This window comes from Silurus aristotelis (assembly GCF_946808225.1).
Source record: "Silurus aristotelis genome assembly, chromosome: 17".
NCBI lineage: Eukaryota > Metazoa > Chordata > Actinopteri > Siluriformes > Siluridae > Silurus > Silurus aristotelis.
The window spans coordinates 2,665,336-2,685,904 of NC_139590.1; the positions used below are offsets into that span (position 1 = coordinate 2,665,336).

The 20,569-nt window shown below is 40.6% G+C and overlaps 1 protein-coding gene across 1 annotated transcript in view; it reads left to right on the forward strand.

The window, feature by feature from the left end:
* The window catches only part of LOC310740366 (voltage-dependent calcium channel gamma-2 subunit-like), a 54,692-nt gene that overhangs the window by 24,778 nt on the left and 9,345 nt on the right, over positions 1-20,569 (forward strand). The window contains exon 2 of the mRNA XM_083567060.1: positions 13,879-13,962. Coding sequence (XP_083423186.1) covers positions 13,879-13,962 — 84 coding nt within the window. The remainder of the gene's footprint in view (positions 1-13,878; positions 13,963-20,569) is intronic.

The following is a 20,569-nucleotide window of genomic DNA, read 5'->3' on the forward strand; positions in this document are numbered from 1 at the left end:
ACAGCGATGTCATATGTAGGATGGAAACGCTGACCATGGTAGAAGAGTGATACTTCTCAAAGTCAGCTATATTGGAATATTGTGGTTTGGGCATTCCTTGTTTGTACTGAATCACAGGCCAGATCATGTAGCATGGTCGTCTGCAGATTTTGCAAAGCTGCTATGCACATGACAGAAAGAGAAGCCTCACAGAAAGATGCCTGTGTAAATGTTTCCTGCTCACTTGATTTCATCCAGATACTAGAACTGCTTTCCATTTATTGTCAAAGCTCAGACATCAATTCTTTTATTTTTTTAGCTTGTTTATACAGTAAGTGGGAAATAACAGAAATGCTTCCATGTTCTGTCAGATGTTATATTTTCTTTCTTTGCTGAACTCAGAGATGAGAAAACCATCTTGAGTTTCTTAGTAATAATTAAGATTTGAAGTGGAATATAGAGCTTTAGAGCATACATCTCTGGGAAAACAGATCCTTAGAACTGACTACAGTGGCCAGGGTCATACAGAGGTTTTCCAAGACGGGTTCCACTCGCAAGGGTCCATCACAGAACTCGAGTCCTCGTGCTCTCCATAAGATGCAGAAGCTGCTTCAAAAACAGAGTTTTTGCTTTAGAGGTTGCAAGAGAGGAAGGTCCACGTGTCAGTGCTCAGACTGTACGCCGCACACCGCAACAAGTCAGTTTGCAGACCTTCCTCCCAGAAGAAGCCTCTTCTGAAGCTGCTCACAAGAAAACCCACAAACAGTTTTCTGGAGAATAACCTGTCCAAGAGCATGAATTGTCCATAATGAGACTAAGATAAACCTGTTTGGATCAGATGGTGTTCAGCATGTGTGGTGATGCCCTGGTGAGGAGAACCGAAAAAATTGTGTCTTGCCTACAGTAAAGCATGGTGGTGGCAGCATCATGGTCTGGGGCTGGATGAGTTCTGCTGGTACTGTGGAGCTGTGGTTCATTTAGAAAACACATTTAGGTGCACTTACTGTTGTGAGATGCTGTAGATCCCTGGAAATAGACATTCTTAAACCATACAATAAATCCCTTGGAATAGAGAGCATTAAAACATAAATAGAAATATAAATCGTTAGAACAAAGATGCTCGGAAATATAGCACCTTAGAACATTTAACCCTCGGGAATAAAGAGCCTTAAGAACATCTAGAATCAGAACATGGATCCCTGGGTATGTGGAATATCATAACATTGATTCCTAAGAATATAAACCCACAGAACATATATTCTTGGGAAAGTAGATCATTAGCACTTAGATTTATGGGAATATAGAGCGTTAGAACATACTGATAGAGCAGTTCTCAAATCAATCTCCTGATTTAGTTGCCTCCTTGGTTTTTATCATTTTTTGCCAATGTGACGAGGGTCATAGGGCTGATTTCAACACCGGACCCCAAGCCACTGACGTCCTGCCCACATTTTTCCTATTGTCTCATGTTTTTCGTGTCCCTCGTCCTTTTCCCCTTCAGCGAATCAGTTTATTCCATCCTGCTTTACATGAATACATCAATGTATCGTTCCTTAAAATTGGGTCTGAAATGTCCCAAAAATATTGCCACCCCTGTACATTACACACAAGTAGATTGACATACATATACTATAGCTTGGCGACTGGCTGTGTGTATGCGTGAGTGTGTGTGTGTGTGTGTGTGTGTGTGTGTGTGTGTGTGTGTGTGTGTGTGTGTGGAGCAGTGTGTGCTAAATTGTAAAGCAGCACGAGGAGCGCCATCGCTGCGAACGAAATCAAATTAGTGTCTACTCGGTGTGTTGGCATGGCTGACCAGTGTGTGTGTTAATGAGTGCTGCCACGCTGCAGAGAGAAGTACAAAGCGTACGCCGCAGTGAATCCACACACACACTAACACACACACACACACACACACACACACACCACAACCACCACTGAGGAGTGTGAACGCACCCCCTGTGAACCATGTGCTGTCTGAGCAACCTGGGTGAGAGTGTGACTCGAGTGTTTTTGTGTGTGTGTGTGTGTGTGTGTGTGTGTGTGTGTGTGTGTGTGTGTGTGCATCTATTCAGCATCGCACTTACACAAATGTCTTGCAGAAATGGAAGTATATGAAAGATTTCAACATATAAAAAATGAGATTTTTACTGTATTTGAGAATTTTTTTTTTTTAGCATTTAAAAAACATTTTCTGAGGGTAAATAAAATAAATATTATCAATACATACCTCAAGAAAAGTACACCAATTCAGGCTAGCTTTTTAGCTACGAAAGTTAGTTGCCCCACCCACCATGCTAGTTGCCCCACCCACTGATCAAGGTTTCTATGGCAACCGGGAGCATGACAGCAACTTCCTAACACAGCGACAATGCAGCAATAAATATATATATATATATATATATATATATATATATATATATATATATATATATATTTTTTTTTTTTTTTTTTTTAAGAAAAGTGCAATGTAAATGCGAAAAATTTTATATACGATTAAATTAATCATTATTATATAAAATTTTTAGGACGTGGGATGAACATTGGGCGTAAATTGAACAAGCTGCAGATAAGAAACACAAACCCCAGCTCGTGATGGAGTGACAGAATCGTTCTGATCGTTTCATCTGCGCTGTAAAAGTGACCCGGAGAGCATTCGGTGTTCAGAGCGCCGCTGACACAGATACACGCCAGGAACACGAGAACATGGCTCATCCTCCACCAGCTGTTTTTAGAACGTCCTTCAGTCCCTGCTGGCCAAAACCCTGCACACTTCACATCGTTTTATCCCTCGCTCCGTCTTTTACTTATCCTTTACTTCTAGTCTCTCTGACTGTCTCCATGTCTGTATTTCTGTCTGGTTGTTTTTCTCTCCACTATTTTTGTCTTTTTTACGTATGCTTCACTTCAAGCCTCTATACATGTCCCCCTGTCTGTCTCTCTGTCTCTTTATCTGTCTCCCTCCACTTGTCTTTCACTCTTTCTGTTTCTCTATCTATCTGTCTCTCTGGTTGTCTTTATGGTTGTCTGTCCGTCTCTTTGTCTGTCCGTTTATCTGTCTCTGCCCATCTCTTTTACTTATCCTTTACTTCCAGTCTCTTTGACTGTCTTCCTGTCTGTATCTCTGTCTGTATCTTCATCTATCTGTCTTTCTCTTTGTTTGTCTGTTCTTTATTTTACCTTTAACATATGCTTTCTCTCTATTTGTCTTTCTGTTCATCTGTCTCTCTCTCCCAATGTCTCTATTACTTATTCTTTACTCTGGCTTTTACTTATCCTTTACTTCCAGTCTCTTTTTCTGTCTCCCTGTCTGTATCTCCATCTATCTGTCTCTCTTTTTCTCTCTCTGTCTGTATCTTTGTCTGACTCTCCATTGGAGTGTCTCTCTGTGTCTCTCCATTTGTCTTTCTGTCTGTTTGTTCATCTGTTTTTCTGTCTGACTCTTAACCTTTACTTCCAGTCTCTCTGTCTGTCTCTCCATCTATCTGTCTCTCTGGTTGTCTGTCCATCTGTCTGTCTCTCCATTTGTCTCTCTTTTACTTTGTCTGTTCGTCTGTCTCTCTGTCTATCTCTATTACTCATCCTTTACTCTGTCTGTTTCTTATCCTTTACTTCCAGCCTCTCTGGCTGTCTCCCTGTCTGTATTCAATTCATTTTTATTTGTATTGCGTTTTTAACAATAAACATTGTCTCGAAGCAGCTTTACACAGATAATGCAGTAATAAAAAATTAATGTTCTTTATAAGTAAGTCTGTCCCTGATGAACGAGGCGGTGGCGACTGTGGTGAAGGAAAAACTCCCCGAGATGGCATAAGGAAGAAACCTTGAGAGGAACCAGACTCAAGAGGGAAACCATCCTCATCTGGGTTGCACCGAATGTCCATTTATAGCAGATATACGATGTTGCGGGGGGCAGTGATGATGATCAGAAGTGAAATGTAGTCCTGAGTCAGTGTAGGAGACTGTTGACATTAACAACAGTCAAAATCCATCCTCAAAGCTCCCGTTCTTACTCCGGAATTTCATGGAACCACCAAAGGCGTTGATGAGAAACCGTCCCCAGCAGCACAGAGTCCCCTCCAGTCGAAAAGAACACTATCCAGAGGCAGGCCGGGACGAAGTGGGGAGATCCACGGAGGGGAGAGGGGCAGGAACAGTGGTCACTGGAGCCTCAGGAGCATGTTTAACTCGACCGAGAGAGAGAGAGAGAGAGAGAGAGAGAGAGAGGTGACAGGAAGAGATGGATATGGATTATCAAGTGTCCTTATTGGTGTATGAAAGAAATGTCACTGTGCAGTTTGGACTCCGGCAACACTCGCTCTGGCAGCAGAAGGTAACACCAACATAAGGGATCTCTGGGATAAGAGACGACCCACCACACCACCGTCAACAAACCTGAGTGAATGTGTGAATGTGAGGGGACGACAGCATACAAATATTCCAGTTCACCAAACACTCTATATCCATGTTCCCTCCAGATCTGAGCCTTTACCTAAGAAAAATCTACTGATAAAAGACTCGACTAAATAAACATGTTTTCAACCTCGACTTGTAACGACATCAGATTTCTAATGTATCCCTGTCTCTCTCTCTCGCTCTCTTTTTGTCTTTCTGTCTGTCTGTCTCTCTCTATCTGTCTGTCTCTCTGTCTGACTCCATCTTTAATCCTTTACTTCCAGTCTCTCTGGTTGTCTCTCCATTTGTCTGTCACTCAATTTGTCTGTCTGTCTGTTCACCTGTAAGTCTATTCGTCTGTCTGTCTGTCTGTTTTTTTTTAGTTATCCTTCACTCCATCTTTTACTTATTTTACTTCCAGTCGCTCTAACTTTCTCTCTTGCTCGATCTCTGTCGGTCTCTCCATTTGTCTCTCCACTTGTTTGTATGTCTCTCTGTCTGTCTCTATTACCTAACATTCACTCCGTCTTTGACTTATTCTTTACTTCTAGTCTCTCTGACTGTCTCCCTGTTTAAATATCTGTCTGGCTGTTTCTTTCTCTCTGTTCATCTGTCTCTCTATTTGTTTTACCATCTCTGTCTCTTTTTCTGTCTCTTCTTGTCTCTTTGTTTGTCTCTGCATATGCCAGTCTGTCTGTATGTCTCTCTGTCTTTTTGTCTCTGTGTTTGTACACAGCTTTGGCAAGCAGCTCAGAAAACCCTTTTTCTCTTCCTTCCCCTTGTTTTAAAGACCTTGTCATCTTTTCCAGCTCTGTAGTTTTTCTCTTTTCCTGCCTCATCTCACTTTATCCCGAACGATGTTTCATGCTCTGCAGTGAGACTTTAATTGAGGGCAACCCAAAAAGAAAAAAGAAGTTTGCCTGGAAACTAGGGTAGAAACGATTGTTGTCCTTTTTCCGTGTCATCGTTCACAGCAAACAGGCCGGATGCGAAATTCACACCAGGGATTCATCTGCAAGGTTTCCTCGAAATCCTGACCACAGAAATCTAACAAGACACTTTATGTAAGAGTCACAGACGGTTCCTGATCTCCAATCTCGTGCGTTCTCTGAAGATTAGCGTTTGTTCTGTTCTAATGTCTTTCCGAGGTCCAGCCTATAAAATTCGCAATTCTCGTCTTTATTTTTCACGCCGGTTAATAATAAACTCACGCCGCAAATGATGTCATGGTTTGGCTCTGAAACCGGTGGAGACGGAGGCCTCGGTTAGCTATCCAGCTGGTGGACGAGGACCTCAGCTGGGAAATTGCTCTGTAATCCTCTCATTTTGTGTCTCTGTCTCCTCCGCCTCCTCTCCCGGTCTCCTCGTGGCTCTTCATTCGTTTCTCCGTCACGTTCTCGCTCGGCCTCGCTGACCCCGTTCTTTAGAGCTGATTTAAAGAGAGCACAATCTGTGCTGCAGTAGATGTACGGAGAGTTTTATTTTATGTTTCAGACGATTAGGAAAGTGTGAATGGAGGGGAAAAGAGGAACGAGGTGGCGTGGATGAAACGGTAATGATGGAGCGATTGAAGGACGAGCGTAGGGTGCGACTGCTTTTAGCGACAGCATTAAAGCGGATGCCCGGGGAATCAGAGATCTTCATTGTGTCGACAGAAACAGGCCTGGAAAAGTGTGTGTATGTGAGTGTGTGCAAGAGAGAAAACGTCCTGGGAAACAAAACACAATGCAACAACACAAGAACCTGCATAATAAGATGTAACACTGTAACAGTGTCAGCTGTTTATGACTAGTACATTGTAAAATCAATGTTTATTCATGGAGCACATTTAAAACAGAAGTGCATTTAGACCAATCAATTAACTTAAATTATATCATCTTCACTGGAAGTTCAGGTGAGAACAGTGGATTGTGATTGGCTGGAAATTCAGGTGTGAATAGTGGATTGTGATTGGCTGGAAGTTCAGGTGAGAATAGTGGATTGTGATTGGCTGGAAGTTTAGGTGAGAATAGTGGATTGTGATTGGCTGGAAGTTTAGGTGAGAACAGTGGATTGTGATTGGCTGGAAATTCAGGTGTGAATAGTGGATTGTGATTGGCTGGAAGTTTAGGTGAGAATATTGGATTGTGATTGGCTGGAAGTTCAGGTGTAAATAGTGCATTGTGATTGGCTGGAAGTTCAGGTGTGAATAGTGGGACAAATACACAAAATACAAAATAGTGCTGATCAGTGGACCTACTGCATACTGATTATACAGTAATGTGCAAAAGAGGACTCTTAAGACTATGAACACAAAGTATTTATTAACAGAAACACAATGCAGTGCAAAAAAAGCAGTAGAAGCAGTCAAGAGGTGCAAAAAACAGCATGTAAACAGTATAATATGATTAAATATAAATAATAAATAGTGGTGGAATGAATTGAGATGAGTAATGAGTGTCAAGTCAAGTTTATTTCTATAGCACTTTTTACAACAGACATTTTCTCAATGCAGTTCAGGTGTGTATAGTAGATTGTGATTGGCTGGAAGTTCTGGTGTAAATTGTGCATTTTGATTGGCTGGTAGTTCAGGTGTAATTAGTGCATTGTGATTGGCTGGAAGGAGTTTAAGTAGCAATAGTGAATTGTGTTGGCTGTAGGTTCAGGTGTTTATAGAGGATTGTGATTGGCTAGAAGGAGGTAAGGTGTAAATAGTCTATCGTGATTGGCTGGAAAGAGTTTAGGTGTGAATTCTGGATTGTGATTGGCTGGAAGTTTAGGCGTGAGTTCAAATCGTTGAATACGTTTGTGTTTGTCAGTGCAACGACCATAGTTACCATAGTTACATCAAGTTCCAGGGTCTTTCAGAGTCAGAAAGCTATTGTAGACATTTCCTAATGACCTTAATGAGTTCTGTGGAGGAGTTTTGCGTGTGGAGGAACTGATATGGTGAGGCATAAGGTGAAATTGACAAACTTGAGATGAAAATGAGAAAAAGAACAAAAACAGCAGCAGGAGTTATATCCAAAAGCTTCATTATTAGTAGAGATGTGACATACTGTAATCATCTCTCTTTTGTAAATAAATATAATCTTCTGGCACTACTTTATTTCTGGGTGAAATCCGGAGCACCAGAATTGTGGGAAGGTGTGGAGAGGTGTTTGTGTGTAGGGTAGGTGTGGCGAGGTGTGTAAGTAGGGTAGGTGTGTAGAAATGTGGAGAGGTGTGTGGATAGATAAGGTGTTGAGAGGTGTGTGGGTAGGGTAAGTGTGGAGAGGTGTGTGGGTAGGAGTGGAGAGGTGTGTGGGTGGAGTATGTGTGAAGGGGTGTGTGGAGAGGTGTGTGGGTAGAGAAGGTGTGGAGAGGTGTGTGGGTAGAGTAGGTGTGGAGAGGTGTGTAGGTAAAGTAGGTGTGGAGAGGTGTGTGGGTAGGGAAGGTGTGGAGAGGTGTGTGGGTAGGGTAGGAGTGGAGAGGTGTGTGGGTAGGGTAAGTGTGGAGAGGTGAGGGTAGGGTAGGAGTGGAGAGGTGTGTGGGTAGGTGTGGAGAGGTGTATGGGTAAAGTAGGTGTGGAGAGGTGTGTAGGTAGAGTAGGTGTGGAGAGGTGTGTGGGTAGGCAAGGTGTGGAGAGGTGTGTGGGTAGGTGTGGAGAGGTGTGTGGGTAGGGAAGGTGTGGAGAGGTGTGTGGGTGGATGTGGAGAGGTGTACGGGTAGGGTGGGTGTAGAGAGGTGTGTGGGGAGGTGTGTGGGTAGATGTGGAGAAGTGTGTGGGTAGGGAAGGTGTGGAGAGTTGTGTAGGTAGAGTAGGTGTGGAGAGGTGTGAAGGTAGAGTAGGTGTGTAAAGGTGTGTGGAGAGGTGTGTGGGTAGGGTAGGTGTGGAGAGGTGTGTGGGTAGGTGTGGAGAGGTGTTTGGAGGTGTGTGAGGTACAAATCCTTCATCTATCACCAACAACGTTTCGAGTGATTAATAACAGGTGATCATTGAGATGAATGCAGTAATTACAGCTGTTGTTGCTGCTGCTATTAATAGGGGCTCTGTGAGCAGTGGGAAAGTCCTGAAAGAATTCAGGACGCTGGAAATTGGGCAGAAATATTACATATATAAATATTTTACAGCTAGTCGACTCTCTTAGGGCACCTCCACATTCATCTGAATAAGCCTGATGAAGTAACAGGTGGAGCTGCTGTTGAAAATTCTCTCCACACCAGAGTCGGTTTTAAAGCGATGTTTTGTTGTTGTAGCAGATATGACACGGTCATGTGACCTCATGAGACGTCTAATAGGCAGGAAGTAATTACACGGCTGAAGGAAATGATGCTAGACGAGTGCAGTAGAAGGAAGTCTGGGCACTTCGGATTTTGCGTTGTGGAAAACGTTCATGTAGACGCAACAGAAAAAAATCTTTTCAGATCCGAATTCATGTGGATGCAGCCTGAGATTAAGGCATGCAAGCAACCAAAGCGTTTTGTCTTTAATCCGTCGATGCTGTGGGTGTGTGAACGGCGTCTCGCTGGCTGGTAATTGTCTCTAAATCGTCTGAAAAAAATAGGAGTAATATATTAAAACTTGTCAAGTTCTACACCACGTTTCTCTGATAACCTGAGCAGCACTATGAAGTCTACTGTTAGTCATCAGTGATTATTAATACAACAATCATGGCAGGTTGCTCCAGGAATAACGCTGGTGTGGCGTAGACAGTGGGCCGGGGATACTCTCTTGCCTCAGAATTTCAGGTCGTCAGTGGTTTCCTGCCTGAATCTATCCACCTCTTAATCCCATCATTATGAGATCATCCACATTTCAGTGAAAGCATCTTCATGGAGCTTTGTGCACTTTGTGCTGGAACAGGTTTGGGTCTCCTAGTTCACGTGATGGGGAAGATTTCATGCTACTTTGCAGGACCAGTTTGGGGAAGAAGCACATACGGCTGGAAAAGTCGAGTGTCCCAATATTTTTGACTGTATATTGTGTGTGTGTGTGAGTTACAGCAAGGCAAAGTACATTATGTTCTTATGAGCAAATTTTGGATGGATGGATGGATGGATGGATGGATGGATGGATGGATGGATGGATGGATGGATGGATGGATAGATAGATAGATAGATAGATAGATAGATAGATAGATAGATAGATAGATAGATAGATAGATAGATAGATAGATAGATAGATGACAAACGATAAACAAAGTCCTGCTTTATCTCCGACTGCAGACGTTCTCCCTCCAGAAAACTTCGAGTCGACGACGTTTCTTTCTAACGCGTTTATGCGCCGCCGAACACGTCCCTGCCGATGAGCTGTTGCTATAGAAACGGTAACGTTCCACACCGAGAGCGTTAACATAAACCTGCGCTACTGTCAGAGCCGCTGTGATAAAAAAAAAAACAACGAAAAAAAACATCCAGAACCCTCTGACCAATCAGAAGCCAGATTCCGGCTGCACTGTGGTGGATAGAAAGTGTGTGTGTGTGTGTGTGTGTGTGTGTGTGTGTGTGTGTGTGTGTGTGTGTGTGTGTGTGTAAGTGTAAGTGTAAGTGTAAGTGTAAGTGTAATATATCAGGTGTTAGCCTCACAGGTTCAGTGAACATCTCTTCTCCATCCTCTGTGTTTTTCATCCTGATTCTCTCAGGTGTCTCTCTTTCTCTCCTTCACACACACACACACACACACACACACACACACACACACACACACACACACACTGATCGTCCTAAATGGTAGCCATGGAAACCCGTCCCCCGCTGCTGTTTGGCTGGTGAACTTCTTCATTTCGCCCACCTGCTGCAGAAAGACAGTGCGAGAGCGAGTCCAGCTTCGAATAGAGAGAGCACGGAAGAGAAATGGAGACACGTGCAATTAAAGACACACACACACACACACACACACACACACACACACACACACACACACACACTTATATATAATCAGAAGGTTCCGGTAGGAATTGCCCACCATCAGAACCCACCTGATTTCACTTTAAACGCGAACATTACCGCTTCATTGCGGTTTGATCGAATAGATTCTTTTTTTTGTCTTAAATAAAACTTCATATTCATCTAAATAAAGCAGCTCGATCATCTTGTTTTATTCCCGCTGCGGGCGGAATCTCATCACACGATCACCACGCTTTATTCCGCAGCGTTGCTGAATTCTCGCATTTTCTCGTAGTGCAGCTGCAAATCGCAGGGTTCTACGAGGTGGTAGCAAAAAGTTTCCAAGAAAGTATCTACGTTTACACGCGATCACCTCTCAGCGTTCCTCTGGAACGTGTCCTGGAAGTCTTCTTTTTGAAGCGAGTCAAACACCTTCTGATCTCCGCAACAGTGTCAAAACGGCGAGGTGGATCTCCATCTTTGGGAAGAGGGTGAACTCCTCAGGAGCCAGTTCTGGCGGGTAGGGTGGGTGCGGAAGTGAGATCATGTGGATAGTTTTTGTTGGTGAATGGTTTTTGGTGTTTGGGCTCATTGAAGGTCTTCCTGATCTTTTGTCGTCTTCCAGTGAAGTTCTTCCACTCTTGCGCACATGCTGCTCGAAACACCACAAACGACTCATCGCAGCGTCGCCGTATGCCAAACATACGTCATGTGAAACATCTCTGCAGATTTGCTCAGTTTCATGCAGAACTTCACGTTCGCTCTTTGTTCTAACTCGCTGTCCATGATGAAATTGCAGACCTGGTAACGTACGTGGTCAGAACAGCACCAGTTAGTTAATACTATTAGTCTCAAACCTTTGTGATACCACCTCATATTGATAGACAGTGGTACTGGTAGACAGACCACTCTGGGTTGGGTGTCGGCTTGTCCACTTGGGGGACATGTGGGTCATGCTTTATGCTTCATTCACATTTCATACCAAGTAAAATGGTCCACCATTGGGAGCAGAAGTTTGGGATGAGTGTGGGCTCTTCACATTAAGTAGATTGGCCCTAAGTGGGCAACTACAGGCCCACAACATTCCCACACATCACTCTGGGCTGGCTGTGGGCTGGTCTCAACTGGGCCCCATAGTGTTGGACCCACACATTCCACTCATTACCAGTAATGTGATCTGCCCACAGTGGTCCCATATGGGCCCCGAATGCACTCGTTCGCTTGGTATATATATATTTGATGCTGTATGTGCTGAAGTCGTGTTTTTTATAATTTTCTCCTTATCATAGTGTACAAGATCCCCAAAAAAATCCCGGCTGACAGGAAGTAAGGACACGTGTTCTTCATGTCACATGATTCTGAACCAAGACCCTTTAAGCGTAGACTTGTTATTAATGTTGACTTTAAGAGACGTCTTATGAAGGCTTGTTTGGTTAGCCGACTTGTTGCTGTGTTCTCTGTCTCGAGAGAATTGCATCGTCATTTCAATCCTTAAAAAGCAGAAAAATGGATTTTAAATGTACAATGGCACCAAATACAATCAAGTACAAGCCGAAGACTCGCAAATATACCCTTTTTTTTCCATATGCGTGACTGTAATTAGCTCCCAAGTGCAGATGGATTTCAGCTTTAACACGATAATACAGAAACATTCGAATGTAAGCGGGGTTTTGTTCCAATATGGTAGAATGGTGATTATACTGTAGCTCACCCACTGTACGTTTCAATTCCAGATGTTATTAATGCGTTTGATTTGGAATATGTTTTCCTTTTTGTTTTGTTTTTTTTAATAAAAGAAATCCCATCATATAATAAACATATTATCATCTCTGTTCGTAAACCCTTGGTTTCTTTCTTTTGAGAAAGACAGACTTGTTTGTTTGTCCTCCTGCTCATTTAAATGAATAATTTTATTAGCCTACCTGCTGTGACAGGAATAAACCATTCGCACGGATTTACTTAGGGGGGGTTTGCCCGAGCGTAGAGAGGACACGAGGTGTGATGTCGGTAAAAACTGCGATTTGAACACCAAACAAAATGGGCTTCGAGAATGGGTTTTTACTGTGTTAGTAAAAATAAATGGTACGGTCCATGTGCAGCCCCCCTTGTGTTTCAGGGGTCTTGGAATCTTCCTAATCTTTGGTCTCATTATGGAATAGAGGAAGGGAATAACACACACACACACACACACACACTATAAAATTGCACATGCACATATCCAGGAAGTGAGAGGGCAAAACACACCCACACACAGACACACACATTATAGAACTACACATACACAATTTCAGGGAGTGAGAGGGCAAAAACACACACACACACACACACACACACACTATAGAATTGCACATGCACATGTCCAGGGAGTGAGAGGGCAAAAACACACACACACACACACACACACACACACACACACACACTATAGAATTGCACATGCACATATCCAGGGAGTGAGAGGGCAAAAACACACACACACACACACACACACACACACACACACACACACACACTATAGAATTGCACATGCACATATCCAGGGAGTGAGAGGGCAAAAACACACACACACACACACACACACACACACACTATAGAATTGCACATGCACATATCCAGGGAGTGAGAGTGCAAACACACACGAACACACACACATACACACAAACACACACACACACACACACACACACATCCCCAGCTCGATCTCATCTGAGTGGGTTCCAGCATTGATTTGTTCTTGAGCCCAAGGGATGACATCACTGTGTGTATCAGAGTGTGTGCGGGTTCCTCTTCCCTGCCCGTCTTGGATTACACACCCCGTGATTGGTCGATTTTGAGCATCTCAGCCCACTGGGGTCCCGAAGCATTCTGGGACTTTTTTCCTTTTTCGTTTTTTTTTTCTTTACTCCTCTACAGCTGCAGCGGTTATCAAAGAAATGGATGAGAGAAAGGAGGGGCTGAGGAAGAGTGTGTGTATTACTGCAGTGTGTACAAACACACACACACACACACACACACACACACACACACACACACACACACACAAAGATATATGAGTTGCACAGAAGCATAGTTCAGTAGAAATTGCATTGACATTTGTTCATTTCTGAGGAAAAAACACAAACATTTTATTATGAAACTCGTTGAAATTTATGAACATTTGTGGAAGAAAAACGCATTTAAACGAACAATTTCAGCACAATTTTAAAAGCCCTGTTCATCCAAAAAACGCTTATATCTATGCTAGGTTGTTTATCTACCAGTGTTATTGTGGAGATTTTATTATGATTTTAAATGGGGGGTTTTTTTGCTTCCTAAATCTGGATTAATTTATTATTTTGTTCTGCATCATAGAGAGTTTTGAACCATGAAAATGTGCTAAAGAATTAAATATGAATATATTCCTTAATAAATATAATTATATTATGAATTATTTATTGGATTTGATTTGCTAAATTATAAATAATAAGTATAATATAGTGCTCTCCGTGCAGCGTGCAGTCTCACCTGTAAAAACAAACAGGACGTGCCGTCAGTGATACGCCTCTAGAGGTCGCTCTCGTGATGACCGCAGAACGGGAGCTGGAAAAACTATCGGTATGGATTTTTGCGGATAGACGAAAGTTCCAGCGATCAGCTCATTAAACTGTGCTTTCTTTCTAACAGGGACCTTCAAAGGACTGTGCAAGCAGATCGATCACTTCCCGGAAGACGCCGATTACAAAGCGGACGCCTCCGAGTACTTCTTACGTGAGTGACATTTCTGTTACTTTTTCAAAGCTTAGACGTGACCTGAAAAGCCAACAAACGTTAAAGCCCTGATTTAGTAGATTTGTTATCAAAACTTATTTGCATTACATTAATGGCATTCGCGGAAGTCGTTATCCAGCCCGACTTACAATTATCTTATTTATACAACAGTGCAGTCGAAGGCTAAGGGCCTTGCTCAAGGGCCCAGGAGCTGTGCTCTCAAAATTACGTTCAGAAATCCACTTTCTTACCTTCTGAGGTACCACTTCTCCAGATCTATAGTCCAATCTAACATAGGCCATTTTCTAATTAAATTAAACACTAGTAATCAAGTTTAACTGATTTTTGAGATACACGTGCACGTACCTTTTGTTTCTATGCAACAAACTCAGTCATGTGACTGTGTGACGATTTCCTTTGACCAAACAAATCTATAAATGTCCAGATGTTCCACTTTATGCTCATTGAAAAATCCTCAAATTGGGATGAAAACTTGCCAGAGATGTTCTTCACCTTTTTGACCTTGTGATCCAGTTCATCCCAGCGTGGTGACTGGGCAGGTCGTTTCATGATAGACGTCACTCCAGATGACCATTTAATTAACGCTTACAGAGTTTGGACGTATTTGTTGCTTCGGTAGAAGTATGGAATGTCAGCCATGTTGATTTACTTTCACATTCCCTGCTTTAAAACAACCCCAAACCATGAAGCTTTCACCTCAATGTGTGAGTGTGGGGGTGAGGGCAGTCTGATCACATCTTCTCTCATGTTCTTCATGTTACACAAGTTCTTCTATTAGAGACAAGATTGTCACATTTGGACTCTGCAGAACTTTCATCCACTTATTCATTGTCTAATTCTTGTGTGTATTTGACCTTTTACAGTGTTTTGCATAGAAACCAAAGGAACATTTGCATGTCTCATAAGACTCGGTGTTTCCAAACTTTCCACAGACTCCGTATCTAACAAGGTAACACGAGCAAACACGTGAAGGCGTCTGTGGTTTATAAAAAGCTACTATATGGAACGCAGCATTAAATATAATACAAGTGTCCACAAATCTATATATTAAGTCATAAACAGTATTTCATTTGGTAACTGAAAAGTAAGTTCCGCCCACTGTGTCACAAACTCCAGCGAATCAGACGCAAGAGTAGCACATGGTAATGGATAACAACTAATAAACAAACACAGACAGGAGAAGAAACCTGACTGAACAAAATCTTAGCACTTTTTAATTTTTTTTATTTTACTATTTACATACTACCGTATTTTTCGGACTATGAGCCGCTACTTTTTTCCCACGTTTTGAACACCGCGGCTTAAACAACGAAGCGGCTAATTTATGAATTTTTCCTGAATTTTATGAACTTCAAGCCGAAAAACTGAACCCCATAACATTAGACCAATGAAATTACCGAACGGAAACGTAAAAACGCACCTCACCTGTGTTCTGAGCTGCACGGCTTCGGGAGAAAAAACTTCCACCGGTGGTGATTTTTAAATGCACGACGATGCCAAAAGATAAACTCTCGAGAGAAATAGTTGTGAAAGCAGGGAGGAAGACAGTGAACAATGACTTTCTTGGTCGGCTACTGTTTAGATACAAGCCGTTGTAACGCGTTGAGTCTGGGTGAAGGGAGAGCTCGCTAACTCCAGTTGCAACAGAAATTATATAAGCACAGACAGGTTTCCAAAACTCGTGCTTTTTTATTTTTCTTGGCAACAGCGTTACGGGTTAGTCAAAGAAATTTAGAAATGAGCATCAGAAAATAATAAGGACATATTCCTCGGTCTTGCACACATGCAGTAATACCGGAAAATTTAGTGCTAGGCTATTCCCAAAATACCGCCATGCTCCTAAAGGAGTCACAACATATTTCACCTGTTGCACCGTGTGTAATCTGTCTTTCGTTAAAACCTGTGTAAAGTACATTAGTGTAGACACCTGCGGCTTATAGACAGGTGCGGCTTATTTATGTTAAAAATAAAAATATTTGTAAAATTTAGTGGGTGCGGCTTATATATGGGTGTGCTTTATAGTCTGGAAATTACGGTAGATCAAAAGTTTGTGGAAAAATGTCTATACGGTTCTTTTTAAACATCATTTCGTTTCCATTCGCTGTGATAATAAGCGGCACACTTCTGGGGAGATGTTCCACTCAATTTTGTGGAGATTTCTGGACAGGTGTTTAATAGGGTGGCAGCTTTACAGCAGAAGATCTTCCACAACCTCCAATCAATGTAAAGCAGATCTTCTTGGTCATTCTGGAACAGATTTGGGTCTCCTAGCTCAAGTGAAGTTAAAATTTCACGCTGACACGCCCAAAGACTCATATACAATTGTGTGCCTCTGAAGATTAGTAGCTAACAGTTTGAGGAAGAAGCAGATGCTGCTGGAAAAGGCAGGTGTCCCAATACTTTTGTCAGTACAGTGTGGTCTCTGACGTTGTGGCTTTAAAGAAGCCCTAAATATATTTGGGTCAGATCCTCTGATTCTGTCCCTGTTTACTTAATATGACATCTGTCCTGTTTTTATTCCTCGCTTGCCTTATATGGTCACCGTTTCCTGTTTCCGTTCGTCTCACATGTTGCTGTCGTTTGGTGTCCACACTCAGTGTGCAGAAACACGGCGGCTTAACGAAGCACTGAAACTGTTTAAAGCTAAAAAAAATAATTTGTGGACTATAATAAGAAACCGTTTAGATTTTTTTTTCCTTTTCTGACAATTCGGCTTTCAGTCTTTCCGCTCTGACTGCAATAATAACGCAATTATCGGGGAAAAACCTGCCGAGACGTGATTTTCTTTTACACGGGAGTAAAACCTGGGCTAATTAAAGCTTTCTAAAGCAAAACTCCCACTGAGCGTCTGATCCAAAACGTTCATTTAGAGGACGTGTGACTGAAGTCAGGTGCACACTGTGCCGTTTCAGCCACGATTCAGACGTCTGAGAACAATTTCAACAATTCAGAAAGATTTCTATAATCCTGAACTCAAATCTCTAGTGTCTGAGCACCGGTGTGACGTGTTCACCCACAGCCGATCACACGTTTCTTTCTTTCTTTCTTTCTTTCTTTCTTTCTTTCTTTCTTTCTTTCTTTCTTTCTTTCGTATTTTATTATTTTTCTTTCTTTCTTTCTTTCTTTCTTTCTTTCTTTCTTTCTTTCTTTCGTATTTTATTATTTTTCTTTCTTTCTTTCTTTCTTTCTTTCTTTCTTTCTTATTTTATTATTTTTCTTTCTTCTTTCTTTCTTTCTTTCTTTCTTTCTTTCTTTCTTTCTTTCTTTCTTTCTTTCTTTCTTTCTTTCGTATTTTATTATTTTTCTTCTTTCTTTCTTTCTTTCTTTCTTTCTTTCTTTCTTTCTTTCTTTCTTTCTTTCTTTCTTTCTTTCTTCCTTTCTTTCTTTCTTTCTTTCTTTCTTTCTTTCGTATTTTATTATTTTTCTTTCTTTCTTTCTTTCTTTCTTTCTTTCTTTCTTTCTTTCTTTCTTTCTTTCTTTCTTTTTTCTTTCTTTCATCTATCTATCTATCTATCTATCTATCTATCTATCTATCCATCCATCTATCTATCTATCTATCTATCTATCTATCTATCTATCTATCTATCTATCTATCTATCTATCTATCTATCTATCTATCTATCTATCTATCTATCTATCTATTTCTTTCATACTGTCTGTTTCTTTATCATTTTTTTCTTTCTTTTTTTGTTTCGTCATTTCTTTCTTTCTTTCTTTTTTCTTTCTTTCATCTATCTATCTATCTATCTATCTATCTATCTATCTATCTATCTATCTATCTATCTATCTATCTATCTATCTATCTATCTATTTCTTTCTTTCATACTGTCTGTTTCTTTGTAATTCTTTCTTTCTTTCTTTTATCTATCTATCTATCTATCTATCTATCTATCTATCTATCTATCTATCTATCTATCTATCTATCTATCTATCTATCTATCGATTTCTTTCTTTCATACTGTCTGTTTCTTTGTAATTTCTTTCTTTCTTTCTTTCTTTCTTTCTTTCTTTCTTTCTTTCTTTCTTTCTTTCATATTTAACTCTCTTTCTTTCTTTCTTTCTTTCTTTCTTTCTTTCTTTCTTTCTTTCATCTATCTATCTATCTATCTATCTATCTATCTATCTATCTATCTATCTATCTATCTATCTATCTATCTATCTATCTATCTATCTATCTATCTATCTATTTCTTTCTTTTATACTGTCTGTTTCTTTGTAATTTCTTTCTTTCTTTCTTTCTTTCTTTCTTTCTTTCTTTCTTTCTTTCTTTCTTTCATCTATCTATCTATCTATCTATCTATCTATCTATCTATCTATCTATCTATCTATCTATCTATCTATCTATCTATCTATCTATCTCTTTCATACTGTCTGTTCCTTTTGTATTTATTTATTTATTTGTTTGTTTGTTTCTTTTCTTTCTTTCATAATTCTTTCTTTTGTTCTTTTTCTATCTGTATGCTAGATGTCATGGAGGTAGGGGAAGCCCAGTGGTTAAGATGTTGTACTTCTGATCAGCAGGTCATGAGTTGAAATCCCACCACCCCTAACCATAGTAACCTACAGTTTCAGCTCCATCCAGAGTGAGACGTCTACAGTGGTCTCCTAACGCCTTCACTGAGCTCCATGGAGGATTTCTGTGTGTGCTGGACTTCTATGGTGAACACACCAATTTTGATCATTGTTTTGAGGCACAAGATGAATTTGATGAACTAAAGAAGGAAACATTGAAATGAGAAATATTACTCCATATTGTATCTCCAACAGCTTCATTATTAATACATGCAACACAGACGCAACAGTTCAATTTTAATTTCACATTCAATTTCTCTTTCTCATGAAAATAAGTTTAATCTTCAGGCTCTACCTACATTTATATTTATATTTACATTTATATTTACATTTACATTTATTTTTATATTTACATTTGTGGCATTGAGCAGACGTTCGTGTCCAAAGCGACGTAAAAAAAAAGTGCTTTGAATCTCCATCACTGAATAAATCTACACTGATACACCAGATTACAACTTTATATAAATGTGCACTTTATTTTTGTGTGTGATGAGGAGCAGCAGGATTCCTTTCTTTTTTCCTTTTGTAATTCTTTCTATTAATTTAATTAAATTTTTTCTTTCTTTCTCTATCTATCTATCTATCTATCTATCTATCTATCTATCTATCTATCTATCTATCTATCTATCTATCTATCTATCTATCTATCTGTCTGTCTGTCTGTCTGTCTGTCTGTCTGTCTGTCTTTGTCTTCATTACTTCCTTCCCTTTTTATCCACCTATTTTTCTTCTTTTTCATTCTGTCTTTTTTCTTCCTTACTTTCTTTTCTCTTTTTCTTCGTTTTCATTAATAATTTTACATTTTTAATTATTTATTTCCTACATTCTTTTGTTTAAATTTTTATTATTATTATTTATATATATATATATGTTTTTTTTACAAAATTGCAACTTCTATTTCTTCAACTTCTAAAAAGAAAAGAAATGAATTATGCCAGTGGAATGTCCTCACAAGGACAGTAAGACACTGTGTGTGTGTGTGTGTGTGTGTGTGTGTGTGTGTGTGTGTGTGTGTGTGTGTGTGTGTGTGTGTGTGTGTGTGTGTGTGTGTGTGTGTGTGTGTGTTGTACCTCTTCCTTACGTGGAATTGGACGAAAAGCCTGTGATGCCCCAATGGCACATGAATTAGGACACTTACATCCATAAATATTTTAGCCTCCTTCCTATATAGGTCAGGTCTCTCTTTCTCTTCCTCTCTCTCTCTCTCTCTCTCTCTCTCTCTCTCTCTCTCTCTCTCTCTCTCTCTCTCTCTTTGCTGTCTTGTCCTCTTTTGCACCCTATGCAGTTCACTATTTGTTTAATCTGGAGGGGTTCGGCTCCCTGCAGCCTTTATAAAGGGGTTTATATGACACAGTGAATCGTTTTACTCTAAAAGACGTCTGTGTTTATACATTTCAAGCAACAGCTCCTACTGCAGTGTTTTATTCTTCTTACACCAAACACCACACACACCTTTTTATTTTCTTGAGAAATGGGGATAGAGCCAGACAGAGAGACAGACTGATTGATTGATTGATTGATTGATTGATTGATTGATTGATGTCCACATCCACCGAATCACTACCTAGTATCATGGTGTTGGTGATACAGGGATGTTGTGGAAGAGCAATGTTAATAAAGTTGACGTAAAAAAAATGTTGGTGATAACAGGGATGTAGAACAGCAGGTGGTCAGAAGAGCAGCAAATGCACAGCTCTCGATTTGCGCAGGATGATGTCTTTTAGCATAACTGACTTATGAAGATCGGTGCTCCCTGTGACTGTGCATGCAGCCTTGTGCTGCCATCTGGTGGTGTGCTACAAAACTAGGTTTTTTTTCCCCAAGTGTTAATGCAGTGAAGAGTTTTACAGATATAACGTGATTCCTGAATAGTTTTTTCATTAAACGAGGATGAGGACGAGACATGGATGGGAACAAGGATTAAGACATGGACAGGGATGAAAGAGCAGACAGATGAAAGTACAGTGACGAGAATGGGGACGTCAATGAGGACAAGAAAGGAGACAAGATGAAG